The 19,544-nt window shown below is 38.8% G+C and overlaps 1 protein-coding gene across 2 annotated transcripts; it reads right to left on the reverse strand.

The window, feature by feature from the left end:
• Positions 1-3,206: 3,206 nt before the first annotated feature.
• MS4A2 (membrane spanning 4-domains A2) lies at positions 3,207-11,515 on the reverse strand. Of its 2 annotated transcripts, none has more exons than XM_023215851.2 (7): positions 11,358-11,515; positions 10,361-10,490; positions 9,713-9,847; positions 7,384-7,440; positions 6,672-6,833; positions 5,862-5,960; positions 3,207-4,352 (listed from the first exon to the last, which is right to left on the reverse strand). In XM_023215851.2, exons 1-7 carry the CDS (start codon positions 11,411-11,413, stop codon positions 4,254-4,256), a joined length of 738 nt encoding a protein of 245 aa, XP_023071619.1. In that variant the 5' UTR covers positions 11,414-11,515; the 3' UTR covers positions 3,207-4,253. The 2 variants fall into 2 exon arrangements, with proteins under 2 accessions (XP_023071619.1, XP_023071617.1); XM_023215849.2 differs by having other exon boundaries at positions 6,627-6,833.
• Positions 11,516-19,544: the final 8,029 nt, after the last annotated feature.

Genomic DNA, 19,544 nt, shown 5'->3' on the forward strand with positions numbered 1-19,544 from the left:
ATGTATTTAAAGTAGTTATGTTTAATATATTCATTTAAAAAACAAAACGAAACAAAAAAACTAAGATAAAATACAATGCTGCAACTCCCAGATAGAAGCTATTTGGAGACATAAGTTCAGCTCACTTAACTGTTTGTAGAGTGAACAGAGGTTTTCCAGTGGAGGGAAATACTCATGTAACACAGAGAGATACTGACAAGGGACCCTCACACTCTTGGATATATATATTTACCCCAACACTCTAAATCAAGTTACAATTAAAAATATGGTACCCTGTTTCATTAGTTGTTTATATAAGTAGATCCATGTCTATAGCAAGAATTATTACCTATTATATACCTATAATGGGAATTATTTGGGAAATTTTATTTCTAAGAAATATTTTTAGAAAAAAACACTTTGATTAGCATTTGTCAGAGGGATTTAGAAAAATATTATTGTTTCAAGTGTCTTGCTACACCACATACTTCTTTACCCCAAGTGGAGAGCTGCTCCTTTGAAAATATGTCCACCAAATAGTTCTGATTGCTATTGCTATCTCAGCCACAAACTTGGTAATTGTGATTACCAAAAATTCGAAATATTTAAAAATTACAGAATACAGGAATGTAAAGACCAGTTGGGAATCTTTTGTTCCAAATTTCTCATTTTCAGATGTAGAACCTGAGGTTCAAAAGGAGAAAAAACTTTCTCAGGTTTACATAGCAAGTAAGTAAAAGTGAGGACTGGTCAAATGTGACTCATGCTCCAGTTTCCTTTCAAGTCTATTCCATCAGTTATTGACAAAAGATGGTCGGTGATGGTTCCTACCTTCTGTTTTCTGGCTATGGGTTGTTTATAGAGTGTTCTGTTTGATAAGGGGCTGATGAAAAGGAGGACTTCAGAAACTGCTCTCGGTCTTTGGCATCATTTTATTGATGCCTTAGTTCCCCATTATCTTTGATAAGTCCCTCAATCTTGTATGCCAACACAAACACAGATAAGAAATCAAGTTACATTATTCCAATTTATTGCACAAATACAGGCAATTGAGAATACATAAGGAGGTCACAAGCACACTAATAATTAATGATACAATACTGCACCGTGGGATAGAGTAGTTATGGAGGGAGAAATTAAGGCTGGATGAAAAGGTGTGCATTTAGTGGTCTTCGTGGAGAAGATGACCTTGAAGTTGAAAGTCAGAAAGACAATTTGGGGCAGTGATAGTATGAAGAGATCCCCAGCATTGTGCTCTGTGTCTGCCTGAGGTGGGCCAACTATAAAAGGCAGGCAGGGTGGGAAAACTCTCAGAAAGATCTTGAGAAAAAATTCATAAATTGTGTGTTGCATATAAGAAATGTGTAGTCAATGATGAAAATATAAATTGGGTGAAATGAAAGAGAAATACTATACAACTGTAAAGATAGATTGGATCCACTCCTAGAGGTTCTGGTAAACCAGGTTTAAGAGTCTGTATGTGAACATCCATGCCATGGAAGGGATGTAATTAATACCCACAGATGATCAAGAGTAGAGATGCAGCTCAGCATGATACACAGTGAAAGGGTAGGGTTTTTTATTCTACTGTCAAAGTTGGAGAAACAAAATTTTATCTTAGAAAAATGAGAATGGAAAACCTCAGGCCCTACAATTAAAGCATACCAAGTCACTTAATTATCTGTTGTGTGATTGTCGTGATCACTTTCATAATCTAGTGAAATTAACATCTACCTGTCACCTTTTAATCTTGGCATTCTCAATACATAAAATGTAATTAATTATTTCATTAATTGTGACTAATATTCTCAGACTGATTTTTTTCAGTCATTCTACAGGACTCTTAGGCTAAAAACACAAACGATCTTTTCCTTCTCTTATAAATAGAAATTTTTTATTCACTTGCTTTTCTTCACTACCTTCTATTCATAATCAACTATCTTATTTCTCATATATTCCCCCATTCTCTGTCTCTAAAGGTCTTTGCAAATGTTTTATTCATTTCCTCATCACGATACCTGTGTGTGGAATTTCTCAGCACCTTCTGCATTCATTCACTATTGCTATTTTCTCTGCCCCATATTCACACCTTAGGTGGATTGCTTATCACTGCGGACTTTTCTCCTGCCCAGGCCTACAGATACTGTCTCTGACGGTTACTTATTTTCTCTTTATCTAATCTTTCTCTGTTTTGGGCTACCTGTTCTCTACGGTTTCACAGTGCATGTTTACGACTAATTATTGTATCTTTTTTTTTTTTTTTTTTTTTTTTTGGTTGGTTGTTTGAGATGGAGTCTGGCTCTGTCGCCCAGGCTGGAGTACAGTGCCGCGATCTCGGCTCACTGCAAGCTCTGCCTCCCGGGTTCACGCCATTCTCCTGCCTCAGCCTCCCGAGTAGCTGGGACTACAGGCGCCCGCCACCTCACCCAGCTACTTTTTTGTATTTTTTAGTAGAGACGGGGTTTCACCATGTTAGCCAGGATGGTCTCGATCTCCTGACCTCGTGATCCACCCGTCTCGCCCTCCCAAAGTGCTGGGATTACAGGCTTGAGCCACCACGCCCGGCCTTTTTTGTATTTTTAGTAGAGACAGGGTTTCACTGTGTTAGCCAGGATGGCATCGATCTCCTGACTTCGTGATCCACCCGCCTCCGCCTCCCAAAGCGCTGGGATTACAGGCATGAGCCACCACGCCCGGCCTATTGTATCTTCTATTCTAGATTTTTATCCTTAGTTTTTCCCTCCATTTATAGGCATGTGAAGTGTAACTTAGCTTCACCTCTATCTTAAAATAATTCTCTTACAGTGTTAACTTGCTTCATTTAATAATGATTTCTCCTATAATGACACTAAACCTCTGTCAAATTTTAGCTTTACCAGAACTCTGTATTGGATGTCATCAGGCCCTCTATGGCTGCATTTCCCTTTGTCTCCCCAAAATGAAAGTCTAAAAATGAGCATAATTTAGGTCTATTTGTACTCTTCCTCCACTTTTCATATTTCTGACTTTTTATCTTTTTCTTTTTCTTTTTTTGAGATGGAGTCTCCCATTGTCACCCAGGCTGGAGTGCACTGGGCACAATTTAGGCTCACTGTAGCCTCTGTCTCCCGGGTTCAAGCAATTCTCCTGCCTCAGCCTCCCAAGTGGCTGGGACTACAGATGCCCGCCACCCCACCCAGCTAATTTTTTTTTTTTTGCATTTTTAGTAGAGATAGGGTTTCACTATGTTGGCCAGGCTGGTCTCAAACTCCTGACCTCGTGACCTGCCTGCCTCGGCCTCCTGAAGTGCTGGAATTACAGGTGTGAGCCTCTGTACCTGGTCCTTTCTATCATTTTTTTCAGCATAACCAGTGTCCTCCTTTCATCTTAGACCTAAACACTTAATGTATTAGTCAACCAGTTGCTTGTCTAACTTTATTCTTTAATTTGTTAACAAAGTCTACCAGTTACTCTTTTTCTACACGTTTTAGATATAACCATTATTTCCATTTCCACTCACTTTATTTCAGCTCAGGTCTTAATTTATTCTTCTTTTTTTCACAAATGTCTCACTAAATGACCTCTCCACTTACAATTTCCCGGTTTTTACCTATCTACCTCCCCAGACAATGGGTAACTTAATAAAATTTCCCACTTCCTACTTATCAATCTGCAAACATTATCTAATAATACCATGTCAGTGAATGTGCTGGTGATTTAGGCAATTATACAGATTTTTATAAAACTTCATGCAGTACATTGCAAGAATGTATTATTGACTGGTGGTAAAATATTTGCATAGAAAGTTATATATAGTGTAAGTTATATATATGTGTGTGTGACTGTGTGGGTATGGGTGGGTGGTACAAACCATGCCCAACTGTAACTATTAGGAATGCAAAAAAAAAAAAAAAAAAAAAAAAACCCATAAGAACCAAATATTATCAAACTGTCAAAGTTTAACTCAACTTTCAGCCAGCCTTCTTGTGTTCTGTATTTGCACAGTTATAATCAAACAGTTAAATCTTGCTTATTACATGTTGACTTTCCAGCAGAGAGGTATGTGAAGTCGTAATATAAAATAAGAAAAATAGGAGTCTATCATATCTACAAATGGAAGGAGAATATTAAGGGGAACAGAAGCAACAAAAACAAAATATTCTCATCTGGCGAATAAATCTAATGTAAAATTGGCAGGCTGTGGAGAGAAGAGAAATTTTTCCAGTAGCCCCTTAACAGGACCTTGGCCTTCTGGATTCTTGACTGTGAATCAGAGTGTTCTGGACATGTGATTCTTATAAATCAGTGGGAGGAGACATTTCTCCTCTATCTTCCAACTCACTGTAAATAGCTGAATATATGTTTAATTCTTCATAAACACGATCATCTGGAACCTGATAAGGGGAAAATCATTTCATATCAATCACCACAAATTTCCCATCCCTAGAAGTCTTGCTCAAGAGACTTATCTCATCTACTTTCATCTTTCTGACTCTCACACTCTCTGTCATTACACTCTAATTATTTCTTTCAGTTCCAGAAAACCAGACTGGCTGGCTAAGTGGGCCCAAAAGAAATCATGTCAGTCGATGACAAGTTGGTGAGGTTATTCCTTAGTATATCTGCTGTCTTATTTATCTATCTTTGGAAGAGAGTGAAATTTTTTTTTTTTTGAGACAGAGTCTCACTATGTCACCCAAGCTGGAGTGCAGTGGCCACGATCTCGGCTCACTGCAACTTCTGCCTCCCGGGTTCAAGCAATTCTCCTGCTTCAGCCTCATGAGTAGCTGAAATTACAGGCGTGCATCCCCATGCCCTGCTAAGTTTTGTATTTTTAGTAGAAACAGGGTTTTACCATGTTGCCCAGGCTGGTCTCCAATTCGTGACCTCAAATGATTCTCCAGCTTTAGCCTCCCAAAGTGCTGGAAGTATAAGCATGAGCCACTGGCCTGGCTACTTTTTTTTTTTCTTTTTTAAGACCAAGTCTGGCTCTGTCGCCCAGGCTGGGGTGCAGTGGCATGAACTCGGCTCACTTAACCTCCACCTCTTGGGCTCAAGTGATTATCCTGCATCAGCCTCCTGGGGAGCTGAAACCTCAGGAACCTGCCAACACACTGGGCTAACGTTTCCTTTTTTGTTTTCATTTTTGGTGTTTTGTTTTGTTGTACTTTTTAGTAGACATTTGGTTTCGCCATTTGGCCAGGCTGAGTTTCGAACTCCTGACTTCAAATGATCCACCCTCCTCGGCCTCACGAAGTGCTGGGATTACAGGCGTGAGCCACCGTGCCCAGCCTGGAGGAGAGTGATTTTAAAAGGTGGCTAGACTTAAATGCCTCAGGAAAGTGGACAGATGGACAGAGTATGTTTCATCCATCAGACATGGGCAAGTATGTGAGCACCAGGTGCTGGTGGTTCTCATCAAAGGTATAATGGATGGATGAGGCAAGTGGAAACGGTTGGTCGCCATGAATCAGAAAGGAAAGAATATTGAGGTTTCAGAGCAAGTTGGAAAGGAAAAGTCAAGAAATAAAGGAATAAAACAGAAACAGGAATAGGCGGTTACTTCTGGGGCAGAAAACAAGGCCAGATACCTGGGTGATTTCCTCACAAGCCTCCTGCACATGCGTCTCTCATGCTCCACACACTTTAAGGCATCCATATTTTCTAACATTATACAGATCCTATTATCCCAACCCTCATTCAGAGGGATAGCCTATGAAATGTGTGCTACTTATGAGTATAAAATGTGATTTAAAATGTGAGATTTGGAAACCAAAATAATAAAACTTGGAGAAACTATTTTCTGGAAGAAATGTTTCCGAAAACTCAGCCCATATTTTTAAGGAATAAAGCTCCAATTCTTTAACCTGTCATTCAGGATTTTATATCAGGCTTCTACCTACCTTATTTCCTTTGAGTTCTTCCCCAGCTCCATAGATGGTGAGTGACAGAGCACTACCAAGTCCCAGAATGGTGAGAAACAGCATCATCACTACCATTTCCTATTGAACAGCAACAAACGATAAACAACAAGAGTCACATGGTAGGTGCCCCAAAAGTTTTTTTTTTTTTTTTTAGACGGAGTCTCACTCTGTCACCCAGGCTAGAGTGCAGTGGCCAGATCTCAGCTCACTGCAAGCTCCGCCTCCCAGGTTCACGCCATTCTCCTGCCTCAGCCTCCCGAGTAGCTGGGACTACAGGCACCCGCCACCTCGCCCGGCTAGCTTTTTGTTTTTTAGTAGAGACGGGGTTTCACCGGGTTAGCCAGGATGGTCTCGATCTCCTGACCTTGTGATCCACCCGTCTCGGCCTCCCAACGTGCTGGGATTACAGGCTTGAGCCACCGCGCCCGGCCCCAAAAGTTTATTTTCTTAAAGAATCTCCTGCTTTCATCTCCCCATCATCTGACCAGTCCTTCTAAAGTGACACACACACACACACACACACACACACACACACACACACACACACACACACAGACACAGGAAAACCCAGAGATGGTTACTTGTAGTAGATAACTTTAACCCCAAGGAATTTGCCTGGGTTGAGGGGAGCGGGCAGCCAGCATCTCCCTGGACTGTGTGAACTTACAGAACACTATACTATGTAATGGAGGTTACAGAAAAGGATGGTGTTCATGGAACAAGAAAAGAGGGCTTCTTACTTACATTAGGACCCAGAATCTTAGTCTTCCCACACAAAAAAATACATACAGCGGAAAAGGAAGCCACAAAGCACTTTTCGGTCGAAAAATATTTCTGGCAACTGTGGATGTGGATATAAGCCGAGCTCTTCTTCAGGTTGACGATCAGGATGGTAATTCCTGTTGCCCCAGCTATGCTGCTGGCAGTGTTTGCTCCCAGACTTCCTCTCGCCTGATGATAATAAGGAACACTCAGACCTGGGCCTGCACTTGCTGGCACATTCAATAAACCTATCTTCATTTCAGGGCTGGATGCATTCAGTAAATTCCACATTGCTTCCAAATTTTGGTTAAAAAGGGAAGCCCTGAAAATGGCCGCATTGTTTAATGAGCATATATTTCTTTCTCGCTGGACTGCATTCAGGAACCACATGGACATGTCCAGTCTTTCCTCAAATATTCTTCTTAATTGAAAACTAATTATTTATTTGATCATGTGAATATACCTACAAGGACAATGCCGGTGTGGGGACACTTTTTTTTAGAGCGAGCATGAAGGCAAACATAAACTTCATTGTATGTTAACTGGTGCAATTTATGTTTCTAATGATTATATCCAACTTCTGTTGCAAAAAGCCCCAGGACACAAAATAGATTGAAACAAAGTCATATATCCACATTCACTATAATATAGGAGACAAAGAATGTTGCCCTTAAGACTCCTCAAACTCCGTTCTTCTTACCATTTCAAAGAGAGACAAAGACAGAAACAGGCAACTCACCAGAGATGTGGCATTTCTCCTTTCAGACAAAATTGACAAAATTCCAGAAATAGAAAACTGTTCAAAAAGGAGGAAAAAAGAGCCACAATGAGTTTCTTGTTTTCAATGTGTCCTTTGTAACCCCATCTTCCAAACATAGGTACAATTTGGGGTACTTGATAAAGTTACTTATTAATGTCACCTGTGAACCCAGTATTTCCTTATTCTTATTTTCTGTAGAGTGCTCCTCAAAAGTAAATGTGTATACGAATAAGGCCGGGTGTGGTGGCTCATGTCTGTAATCCCAGCACTTTGGGAGGCCGAGGCGGGGGGATCGCCTGAGGTGAGGAGTTTGAGACCAGCCTGACGAATAGGGCAAAACCCCGTCTCTACTAAAAATACAAAAATTAGCCAGGCATGGTGGCGTGTGCCTGTAGTCCCAGCTATTAGGGAGGCTGAGACAGGAGAATCGCTTGAACCCGGGAGGTGGAGGTTGCAGTAAGCCAAGATCATGCCACTGCACTCCAGCCTGGGCAAAAAGAGTGAGACTCCGTCTAAAAGAAAAAAAAGTGTATATGAATCATGTGAGGGTCTTGCTAAAATGCAGATTCCTATTCATTAGGTCCTGGATGGAGCATGAAATTCTTCATTTACGTGAGACTCCCAGGAGATGCTAACCCTGACAATGCAGGGGTTACTCTTGGAGCAGCAACGTCCAGCAACATCAGGGGCATGAATCTGTGAGACCACCACTCTCATTCTATTGCAATTGTCTATTTATATGTGCATCTTCCATCAGCTCCTCTAGGCAAGAAACATGTGTTTGTGGCATGCATATTTCCAGAGTTTGACATATATCATGTGGATATAGAGTAATTATGAAAATGTACATGATGATATTTTTACCAAACATTTACATATTTGATATAAATATAAGTCAATAGCACAAATTCAAAGCAATCTCCTAAAGACTCAGATTGTGAGTTTGATGGGTTGAGAGACACTTAATAAGCTGTGTTTGAAATAAAAAGACAGTAGAGACAAGTTTCAATTATAACAGAGGTGGAGGTTCAAGGAGAGTCCTGAACAAGTCATCTGAGCACTAAGGATTTAGCAGAATGCAAAGTGAATGTGATATAGTTTAGAATTAAAATATATTCTCATGAATGAAGTTATCGATATAATGAAAAAAACATGAATAATCTCAAAATAACTGTGCAGTGAAGGAAGACAAACAGTAAAGAGAACATACTTATATGAAAAATGCAAGTTAATTTATATTCACAGAAAGCAGATCAATGGTTACTTGGGGATGAGAGGAGAAGGAGTGGAGGGAGGAAGGAAGAATTACAAAGATACACAGGGAAGCTTTTGGAAATGATAGATACATACATTGTATTAATGTGGTGATGTTTTCATGTGTGTCTATGTGTGTCAAAGGTTAGCAAATCGTACACCTGAAATACTTGCAATTTATTATATGTCAATTAGACCTTTAAAAAGTTATATACCTTATTATCTCACTCATCCACCTGTTTTTCCACATAGAACATTGAGTAAAAGAGATGCCACGAGTAAATACCTAAAAGTTTCTAGGGCATAGAAGGTCACCATATGCCCATTGATCTATTTTTCTCACCCTAGCAATCTCTTTCCTCATTTTGCATGAAGATAACTTTATTTTCTATTATTATTATTTTAAGACAGACTTTTGCTCTTATTGCCCAGGCTGGAGTGCAATGGCACAATCTCAGCTCACTGCAACCTCTGCCTCCCAGGTTCAAACAAGTCTCCTGCCTCAGCCTCTCAAGTAGCTGGGATTATAGGCATGCACTATCACACTCAGCTAATTTTTTATATTTAGTAGAGACGAGGTTTCACCATGTTGGCCAGGCTGGTCTCGAACTCCTGACCTCAGGTGATCCACCCACCTCAGCCTCCCAAAGTGCTGGGATAACAGGCGTGAGCCACCATGCTCAGCCTCTGTTATTATTTTTAGTTGACAGATAAAGCTGTGTGTAGTTATCATATAACTTTATTGATGAATAGTGCTACAGGTATGTTCTTGGAGTTGGATTCTGAAAGTTTAGGTTCAGTTACTATCAGCCAAGTGTCCCTTAGGCAAGTCATTTAACTTGAATTAGATTCAGGTTTCTCATCGGATAAAACTGTAGGCTAAATGTTTAACCCACTGTTAATTATAAAAAGAATGTTTTGTTGTTGTTAATGAGCAAATCTATGTTAGGAATTACAAATATCATCTTAATACTGGAAATAACTGGTTAGTTCTTAGCAAGAGAGAGACCTATGTTCAGTGTTATTTCAGAAACTATTATAGATATATACTCACAAATATGGCTCCCCAGAATGGATAACCTGCTTTAAATGATGAAAAAATGTCTCCCTCAATGTGTGAAATATCAAGTACAGAGCAGACAACTGTTCCAAAACACAGGCATATCATACCGATCAGAATTTGTGTTACCTATAGAAAAACACATGAATTTCATGAAAATCAAAATATTTTCCAAAGATTGTATCATTTTTTAATAAGAGAGGCTGAACATGAGAAACTGCTTTAGTGTCCTAGACTGTCCTGAGAAGTGATCCACACGTAAGATTTTCCAGAATACCCTGGCCGCTATAGGAATTGATACAAGCACTACCTAATGCATGGATGGCCAATACTTTTCTCCATGCGCCTTTATGTACGTTCTCATGTTGAACATCAGTAATTGTTCTTTACATCTAAGTAAAGATAAAGATGATGATTTCTTCACTCCTATTGGCCATGCTCATCCTAGCAATTTAAAGTCTTTTTGAGGAAATGCTTCTCTGTTCCCAAAAGGGCCCAGTTAGTATCAACTCTTTATCTACCATGATTTTTAGAGGACCCGCCACCTGTCATGAATCCAAGTGGCAAAACAGTTGATGCAACTCAGTATTCTTTTCTAGACCCAACCCTTACTCGAGTCAAAGTTGGAGGAGGCTCACTCACCCCCAGAAACTCCTGCTCTTTCTTCAAAACTGTCAGCCATGTATGCTGTGGTGGGGATGAGGCCGACTTCAATAGTCCGCCTGAAGATTCTTCCTGGGGAGATACTGCCAAGACTTCAAATGCAGGCACACTGTGAAATTTAAAAGCAATTCAGTCATAAGAACATTATCTAACTCCCTGTGCAACATCCTCGACTGACAGAAAGGAGAGTTTTATTTTTTCAAAGCCAGCCTGTAACTCAAATCTTCATTGTAATCACTAAGAAACTAAAACTCAGAGCATCCAAGTAACTGACCAAGAACACCTGAACACTATCCAAGTGATTAGATGGGACAAAATGGAACAAAATCCATGCCAAATTTTCCTATTCTTAATCCAGTGTTACTTTCAAGTTCTTTCACATTCATCTATGTTGCTAAGTAAAACTGAAAATAAACACAGTTACCTATGCATCTCACAATCCTTTTAACATAGAAATGTATCTGAATATATTATGTCAGTAACAAACCCCAACTTCATGTACACAGAATGCAGTGAAGGAATGACTTTGAATGGCTAGATGGGACTCTTACTATTTTCATCTTCAAAGAAGCATCCCACAGCTTATGGATCATAAAGACCAATCCAGAAGCAGGTTATTTTATAAAGTATTTACAAAAGCATGTGTGAAGGATATGTGTCCCGCAGCACATATCAGACACAGAAGCAAGAGATCTACATACCTAGTATGAACTCTCCTGTCTCCTACCCAGAAAATGAGCTTCCAATGTGAGAAAATCTGTTACTTCCACTTTACAAGCTGAGTAAAAATTTTCCTCTCCAGGGAGAGAGAATCTCTTGGAAAGTACGGCAAGTAGCTTCCTCATACCCAATATATTAATTAAACTAGATAAATCCATGCCTAAATCAATAAAGTTTCATCTCCTAAGCACTGTGACTATGACTTCCCCTGCCACTAAGTGACTGAGAGTAGAAAAAAATAATACCCTGTACCTACCTGGACGGCTCTTGTGGGAGAGAAAGATTTGCTCTCTGATTACTTTCTGTGTCCATTTTTCCGTTGACTGAGCTATCCAGGAGTAAAGAATATTGTTATATTGAGACTTGGTGGATTTCCTCTTACCGCATGCTCTGAATAGGCAGTTGAAATGGGTTACCTCATGACATTGATGATTATCTTTATACATATGTCATTTGCCAGACAGATAAGTTTCCTGGCTGATTCAGATCAACAGGCTTTTACTTGTAATGAATAGAAAAATTGAGAAGTCTACTAAATAAAGACTCATATGAAATAAGAAAATTTGAGACTCCTGGAGCATAATTTTGCCTGAGACTAGCAGGATTTACAGAACCTGAAAATGAGACATTTTACTAGGAATTGAGAAGGTGAGAACGAACTGCAGAAAAGAAAGAGATGTCCCCTTCTTCTGGAATTTTCCCCCCTTGTGTCCTAATTCAGCCATTTCTATGGCAGAAGTCATCCAACTGCACTTTTGAAAAGCTTGTCTTCCTTGTTTAAGGCATACTTGGTTTCACACATAGACCCCAAACTGAAGTGCTGTTTTTGTATGTGAGTGAGTGTGTGTTAGTCTCTGAATCTCCAGATCCATCTCTGACTTTAATATCAATCATCTTTCTCTCTCTTTCTGTCTTCTGGAAACTGTTTAAATGATTCTCTGCAGCAGATGGTCTTGGAAATATAACAGGCTGCATAGTAACTGCTGTGAACCACACCCGATAGTGTGTAAAAGCTAAGACGACTCCCTTGTCTGCTAAATTATTAGACTGATGGTGCTTAGATCTTTACAATGGCAAGAATGGGATAGTGAAAACACTGAGAGACATGAACTTTATAACAAATCCCACTAGCAAATCTAAACAGCATTGGACTGAATAGTATGCCTAAGTTAGAATCAGGGCTAAACCATGTGATCATTGTACCGTAACTAGCTAGACCATAGTAAAATCAGTACAGACAAGATTCACAGAAGGTTTTAATCTCTTTTATTTCAGTTTAATTGTAAACATAACCTTGAATGGCTCTTCAATAATATTTAAGATACTAAAAATCACACCTCTAATCATGTGTGGTTTTTTGGGGGGGATGTGAAAAAGAAAATCTTTTTGGTGAAAACTAAGATATTTACATAAACAGAGGATACTAAAAGACATATTTGTATAGCTTTTGTAGTCAAGTTTATTAACTCAGGTGTCATCTTCCCATGGTGTCTTCAGGAATTGGTGGACCTAACTAAGGTGCTATTGGAATTAAGGAATAGAGATTACTCACTTATACGTTCATCCAAAAAGAACTTAATGTTCCATGCCAGGCACTGCCCTTATCACTGTGCATGCACAGATGAATGCCAAAATACCAGGTCCTTCTAGTCCACAATCAAGCAGAATAGAACAAAGACAAATGATATGTTATTACCCAATATGTTGGAGGCTAGAGGATGTTGGAACACATAGAAGGGTATAACAATTCTACCTGATAGGGGATATGTAGAGTTCAGGGAAGGAATTCCCTGAGAAGGTAACATTTGAGACCAGACTTAAAATTAAAATGATAGCATCAACATTTTTCTATTTTCTTGTTTTTCTTTTTTTTTGAGACAGAGTCTCACTCTGTCACCCAGGCTGGAATGCAATGGCACAATCTCAGCTCACTGCAGCCTCCACCTCCCAGATTCAAGCAATTCTCCTGCTTCAGCCCCCCAAGTAGCTGGGACTACAGGAGTGTGCAGCTACACGGGGCTAATTTTTTTGAATTTTTAGTAGAGACAGGGTTTCACCACGTTGGCCAGAATGGTCTTGAACTCCTGGCCTCAGGTGACTCATTCACCTCGGCCTCCCAAAGCGCTGGGATTACAGGAGTGAGTCACTGTGCCCAGCCACGAATTTTCATTTTATCTTTCTTTCTTTTTCTTTTTCTTTCTTTCTTTCTTTTTTTTTTTTAATGGCGTTTCGCTCTTATTGCCCAAGCTGGAGTGCAATGGTGCGATCTCGGCTTACCACAACCTCCGCCTTCTGGATTCAAGCTATTCGCCTGCCTCAGCCTCCGGAGTAGCTGGGATTACAGGCGTGTGCCACCACACCCGGATAATTTTGTGTTTTTAGTAGAGACAGTGTTTCTCCATGTTGGTCAGGCTGGATTGAACTCCAGACCTCAGGTGATCCACCCGCCTCAGCCTCCCAAAGTGCTGGGATTACAGGTGTGAGCCACCACACCCAGCCTTATTGCCTCTTTCTTAGTGAAATTACCCCACACCTGCTGGGCAAAGTCCTGAAGTCATGGTTCTGTGTGGCGTTTCCTAGTAGTTTATAGTAGTTCATTATTTGTGCAGCAAATAATCAGGAATTGAAGTTGAGATTTAGACTGGAAACAAACTGAAGATGGTCTTTGGTGTTTGCACACGATGCTATTTTGTGAGAATTGTCAACAGAACCTTGCAAAATGCAAATCAGAACCTGTCATACCTTATGGACTCCAAATTGTTTCCTATTCCAATTTTCACAACCACCTCCTTGCCCCTCCGTAAGTTACTTATTATCTTCTATGCCTACACTTTGATTGCCTACAGTCATGTTTTGTCATCTTTCACAATAATAACATTGAAACATATGACAAAATGACTGACTTTTTTGGTGAGGCAAAATTATCAAGATGAGTTTTAACCATGCTGCTACCTGAAAGGAAGAGATAACAGAGTTAACATCCCTTCCCTACCATGTATCTTTCCTCCTCTAGCATGGTCTTTGCACACATGTTTCACCCACCCCACATCTCTGGCTTCCTCTTTGATAAGCAAGGTTTCCTCTTACAGTTACATAGTAGGTTTATTTCTTGAAACTTACAAAAATTTGCTTTCATATCCCACATGAGCAATTGTTTTCTCAAACTGAATGCTCTAAATTGAGTATTAAAATAAAATAAATATGTATGAATTTGCATGTTACAAGTTGAAATTTATACTATCTGAGATTAAAGCCTTAAAAGTAAAACCTAAAACCATAAAAACCCTAGAAGAAAACCTAGGCAATACCATTCAGGACATAGGCATGGGCAAAGACTTCATGACTAAACACCAAAAGCAAATGCAACAAAAGGCAAAATTGACAAATGGGATCTAATTAAACTAAAGAGCTTCTGTTCAGCAAAAGAAACTATCATCTGAGTGAACTGGCAACTTACAGAATGGCAGAAAATTTTTGCAATCTATCCATCTGACAAAGGTCTACTATCCAGAATCTACAAGGAACTTAAACAAATTTACAAGAAAAAAATACAACCCCATCAAAAAGTGGACAAAGGATATGAACAGACACTTCTCAAAATAAAACATTTATGTGACCAACAAACATATGTGAAAAAGCTCATCATCACTGGTCATTAGAGAAATGCAAATCAAAACCACAATGAGATACCATCTTACACAGATTAGAATGGTAATCATTAAAAAGTCTGGAAACTGAACAGATGCTGGCAAGGATGCAGAGAAATAGGAAAACTTTTAGACTGTTGGTGGGAGTGTAAATTAGTTCAACCATTGTGGAAAACGGTGTGGCGATTCCTCAAGCTTCTCCTTGGTGAAGGAATGAAAACACTGGGCCATAATTCCAGCATTCTAATGTTTCTGGGATTTGCTGAGGCATTTACTTCTGTCTTGCCTATCTCAGGCAAGGGCAGACAGGACTTGGCATACCCTAGACACATGGGCATCATTAAGAACAAAGGCTGCAGTTTGAATAGCAAGCTAGTACATGCCACATTCCCCCCTTCCATCTCAGGGCAAAGCAAATAAGCAAAACAAAGAACAACACCGAACCACAACTGCCCCCTTTCCAAAAAAAAAACCCAGCTCCCTGAGAAGGGAAAGAAAACGAGAGAACCATATGTTCAACAGTCTGATTTTTCTGAGGGCTGCCCAAGGCACTGGCTCTGCCTCAACTGTCTCAGAGCATTTATGGGTCCTGCCATATTTCAAATGCCTAGGAGCCACTGAGAACAGAAATAACAGTCTGAGATAGCATCTGGACTTGAGATGCTCCCAGAATGTCTGGACTGGCTGATTGGTGAAATGCTTCTCCTATATGAGTCCATTCTATAAGTCTATGGTGCAAACATCAACACAAGAGTCAAGGACAATGAAGAAACAGAAAAATATGCTCAAAAAAATAGAATAAGTTTCCAGAAAGTGACCACAAGGATACAAAGATATGTGATATACCTGACAGAGAAATCAAAACCACCATCGTAAAAATGCAAAATAAGGTCAGGAGAATATGCACGAATGTGGGAATTTCAAGAGAGATAGATTTTAAAGTATCAAATAGAAATCATAGAGCTGAAGAACACAATAGTTGAAATTAACTAGGTAGGTTCTACAGCAGACTAGAGCAAGCAGAAGAAAAGGTCAGTGAACTTGAAGAAAGTTTACTGAAATTATCTAGATAAATGAAAAGAATAAAAAGAGCAAAACAAAAAAAGCTTAAAGGGGCCTGGTGTGGTGGCTCACGCCTGTAATCCATGCACTTTAGGAGGCCGAAACGGGTGGATCACAAGGTCAGGAGATCGAGACCATCCTGGCCAACATGGTGAAAACCCATCTCTACTAAAAATACAAAAAAAAAAACAAGTAGCAGGGCATGGTGGTGGACATCTGTAGTCCCAGCTACTCAGGAGGCTGAGGCAAGAGAATGGCATGAACCTGGGAGGCGGAGTTTGCAGTGAGCAGGGATTATGCCACTGCATTCCAGCCTTGGTGACAGAAAAAAAAAAAGAAAAGCTTAAAGAACTTATGGGACACCATTATGTGGGTCAGTATAGAAATTATAGGATTCTTGGAAAATGAAGGGAGAGAAAAAGAAAGAAAGCTTATTCAAAAAATAATAAAGGAAATTTTCCAAATCTAAGGGCATCTAGAAATCCCCTAATGGGCCCCTAGAAGGCCCAGTGGACCCCAAATAAGATACCAAGATATCCACACTGAGATACATTATAATAAATTATCAAAGGTCAAGGGCAAAGTGAGAATTTTGAAAGCAGCAAAAGAAAAGTGACTTGTTAATACAGTGGTGTCCCCATAAAAATATCAGAAGAATTTTTCAGCAGAAACTTTGCAGACCAGAAGTAAGTGGGATGATATATCCAAAGTACTGAGAGAGACAAAAAAAAAAAAAAAAAAAAAAAAAACACCACCAACCAAGAATATTACTATTGGCAAAACCATTCTTCAGAAATGAAGGAGAGATGGAGAGATAAATACTTTCCTAGACGAACAAAAGCTGAGGAAATTTATCACCACTGAACCACACCAAAAGCAAAGAAACAAAAGCAAAAATAGGCAAGTAGAAATAAATCAAACTAAAAAATTTTTGCACAGCAAAGGAAACAATCAAAAAAATAAGGAGACAACCCATAGAATGGGAGAAATATTTGTAAATAATCTATCTGATAAGGGATTAACATCCAAAATATATAAGAAATTTTACAACTCAGTAAACAATCAAACAAACAAAAACAATAACCCAATTTTAAAAGTAGGCAAAGTACTTGAATAGACATTTCTCCAAAAAAGACATACATATGGCCAATGGGTAGATGAAAAGATGCTCAACATCACTAATCATTGGGGAAATGTAAAGCCAAAATGAGATATCACCTCATACCTGTTAGGATGTCATTAAAATGTAAATAAATAATAAGTATTGGCGAGGATGTGAAGAAATTGGAATTCTTGTACACTGCTGAGGGGAATGTAAAATGGTGCAGCAGCTATGAAAAACTGTATGGAGGTTTCAGCAAAAATTAAATATAGAACTACCATATGATTCACCAATCCTACTTTTCTATATTTAAGAGAATTAATACCAGTATCCCGTGTTCATTGAAGCATTATTCAGAATAGCTAAGATGTGGAAACAACCTAAATATCCATAAATGGATGTGTCCTAAATACATACAATGGAATATTATTCAGTCTTTTTTTTTTAAAAAAAAAAGGAAATCCTACCATCTACAACACAATGGATAAACCTGGAAGACATTTGCTAAGTGAAATAAGCCTGTCACTAAAGGACAAATACAGTGTGGTTTCATTTGTGTGAGATATCTCAAATAGTCAAATTCATAGACTCCAAGAGTAGAATAATGGTTGCCGGTCCCTAGAAGGAGAGAGAAATAGAGAGCTGCTAATTAGCAGTCATAAAGTTTCAGTCAAGTAAGATGAATCTAAAGATATAATGTATAACACTGTACCTATAGTTCATAATAATGTAGTGTACATTTAAAAATTTGTTAAGAAGACAGTTAAGTGTTAACTCATGTTAAGTGTTCTTACCATAATAAAAAAACACGAAGTTGTACACTATTTGTACATTTTTCTGTATCTTTCATATACCTCAATATAATGTATTTTGAATAAAGTATCAATTTGGCTTTTCCTCTTTCAGGCATTTCCTATTATTTATGATCTATTACAAATTTTCATTACTATTTTCCATGGCAAATATCTAGTTAGCCACAATTTTTGTTCTTGTTGTAATGTGAGTGGCTGGCTGAGGGTTTCCATGTTTGCTTATTCCCCTGCCCCAGCTTTTAAATATGTAATTGACAAAGGTTTTATATATTCAAGGTGTATAATATAATGACTTGATAAACATATACATTGTAAAATGACTACCACAATCAAATTAATTTACCTATCCATCACTACCCATGCCATACCTTATGTATCAGTCTGTTCTCACATTCCTATAAAGAACTGCCTCAGACTGGACAATTTATAAAGGAAAGAGGTTTAATTGACTCACAGTTTCAAATGTCTGGGAAGGCCTCAGGAAACTTACAATGATGGCAAAGGAGAAGCAAATATGTCCTTCTTCACATGAGGGCAGGAAGGAGAAGTGCTGAGCAAAGAGGGAAAAGCCCCTTTAAAAACCCTCAGATCTTGTGAGAACTCACTCACTATAATGAGAACAGCAGCATGGGGGTAACCACCACCCCCATGATTCAATTACCTCCCACAGGGTCATGGGAATTATGGAAACTACAACTCAAGATGAGATTTGGGTGGGGACACAGCCAAACCACATCACCTTAGAAACCCAGAACTTGTTAATCTTTTCTTTTCCCTTCATTGGACTTTTATTTGAATGTAATATTTGGGACAGTTATTCAAAAGGGCAAACATTTTCCAACTTAATCTAAGTTCATAACAAAACAAGCAACAAAACAGTGTTTGGGATTTCACTTTCTCGTCCTCATAATCAAGACTCAATGCCTCCTGTCATCAATATTTATTTAGCATTTACAATGTGAGAGGCACAATAGAACATAGAGACAACATTGTCCCTGCTCTTGAGGAGCTTACATTCTTAAAAAAAAAAGAAAAAAAAAAAAAAAACCCTCTTTTAAAATGGTTTGTTTGGCGTTTTCTGCAAAGTATTGAGAAAATATTCTGTAGAGTGAACTTTGGATATAACTTTACCCCATCATTATTTAGAGACTAGAGGAAGAGAAAGAGGAAGGATTTTAAAGGCAGACAATGACAGAATATTCAGGATAGGTAAGGTTTAAAGGGAGATAAACACAAACTAAGGAGAGATTTGTTGCAGTAAATAGGATGAGGGAAATAGTTTATGCGATGCAAGCAAAGGAAGCAGAGTGTCTTAGACACTGAGTGGAGGAAGACAGATCATGTGGCCTTTTTCCAAGTAAACAACCACCAAGTAGGAATGGTTGGTGACAAGAGAGAAGGCTTAAAAAGGAAGGTAATCTTGTGCTCCTGACAAATAGAAAGAATAAAGGATCAAAATCAAAGGCAGCCTATAATAGTATCTATAAATTCTTAAAAATCGAATGTGATTTGGAAGCCCAAAACTCACAGTTAGTGCTACCCAGTGTCATGATGGACCAAGAACATTGTGGTTTCCTAAGTTAGAAAATGCTGTATATCAACATTTTAAGAAGAACGTATTACTTTTTTCCAATCAATCCCCTTCCACTAGAAAAAAACAAAAACTCAATTTTTTTCAGGGTGATGAGGAAGAGAGGGCACATGGGGCATGGTTGTAAACAGTAGTTATGTTAGTAGCATTTTTATTTCTCACAAAAATACTGCTTAGCAATTCTGAAATGAATTTACGTGTATACTAACGTTAAACAGGTAAGGAAATA

This window comes from Piliocolobus tephrosceles, chromosome 13 (assembly GCF_002776525.5).
Source record: "Piliocolobus tephrosceles isolate RC106 chromosome 13, ASM277652v3, whole genome shotgun sequence".
Taxonomy (NCBI): domain Eukaryota; kingdom Metazoa; phylum Chordata; class Mammalia; order Primates; family Cercopithecidae; genus Piliocolobus; species Piliocolobus tephrosceles.

What these genes read in the sequence shown, in the direction of transcription:
- MS4A2 (XM_023215849.2), bottom strand. Translation starts at nt 11,413, where the DNA reads ATGGACACAGAAAGTAATCAGAGAGCAAATCTTTCTCTCCCACAAGAG. An exon ending in GGAGAAATGCCACATCTCTG is followed by an intron (nt 6,834 to 7,383) that starts GTGAGTTGCCTG and finishes TATTATCATCAG; the next exon opens with GCGAGAGGAAGTCTGGGAGC. An exon ending in AAGAACTCAAAGGAAATAAG is followed by an intron (nt 4,353 to 5,861) that starts GTAGGTAGAAGC and finishes TCCCCTTATCAG; the next exon opens with GTTCCAGATGATCGTGTTTA.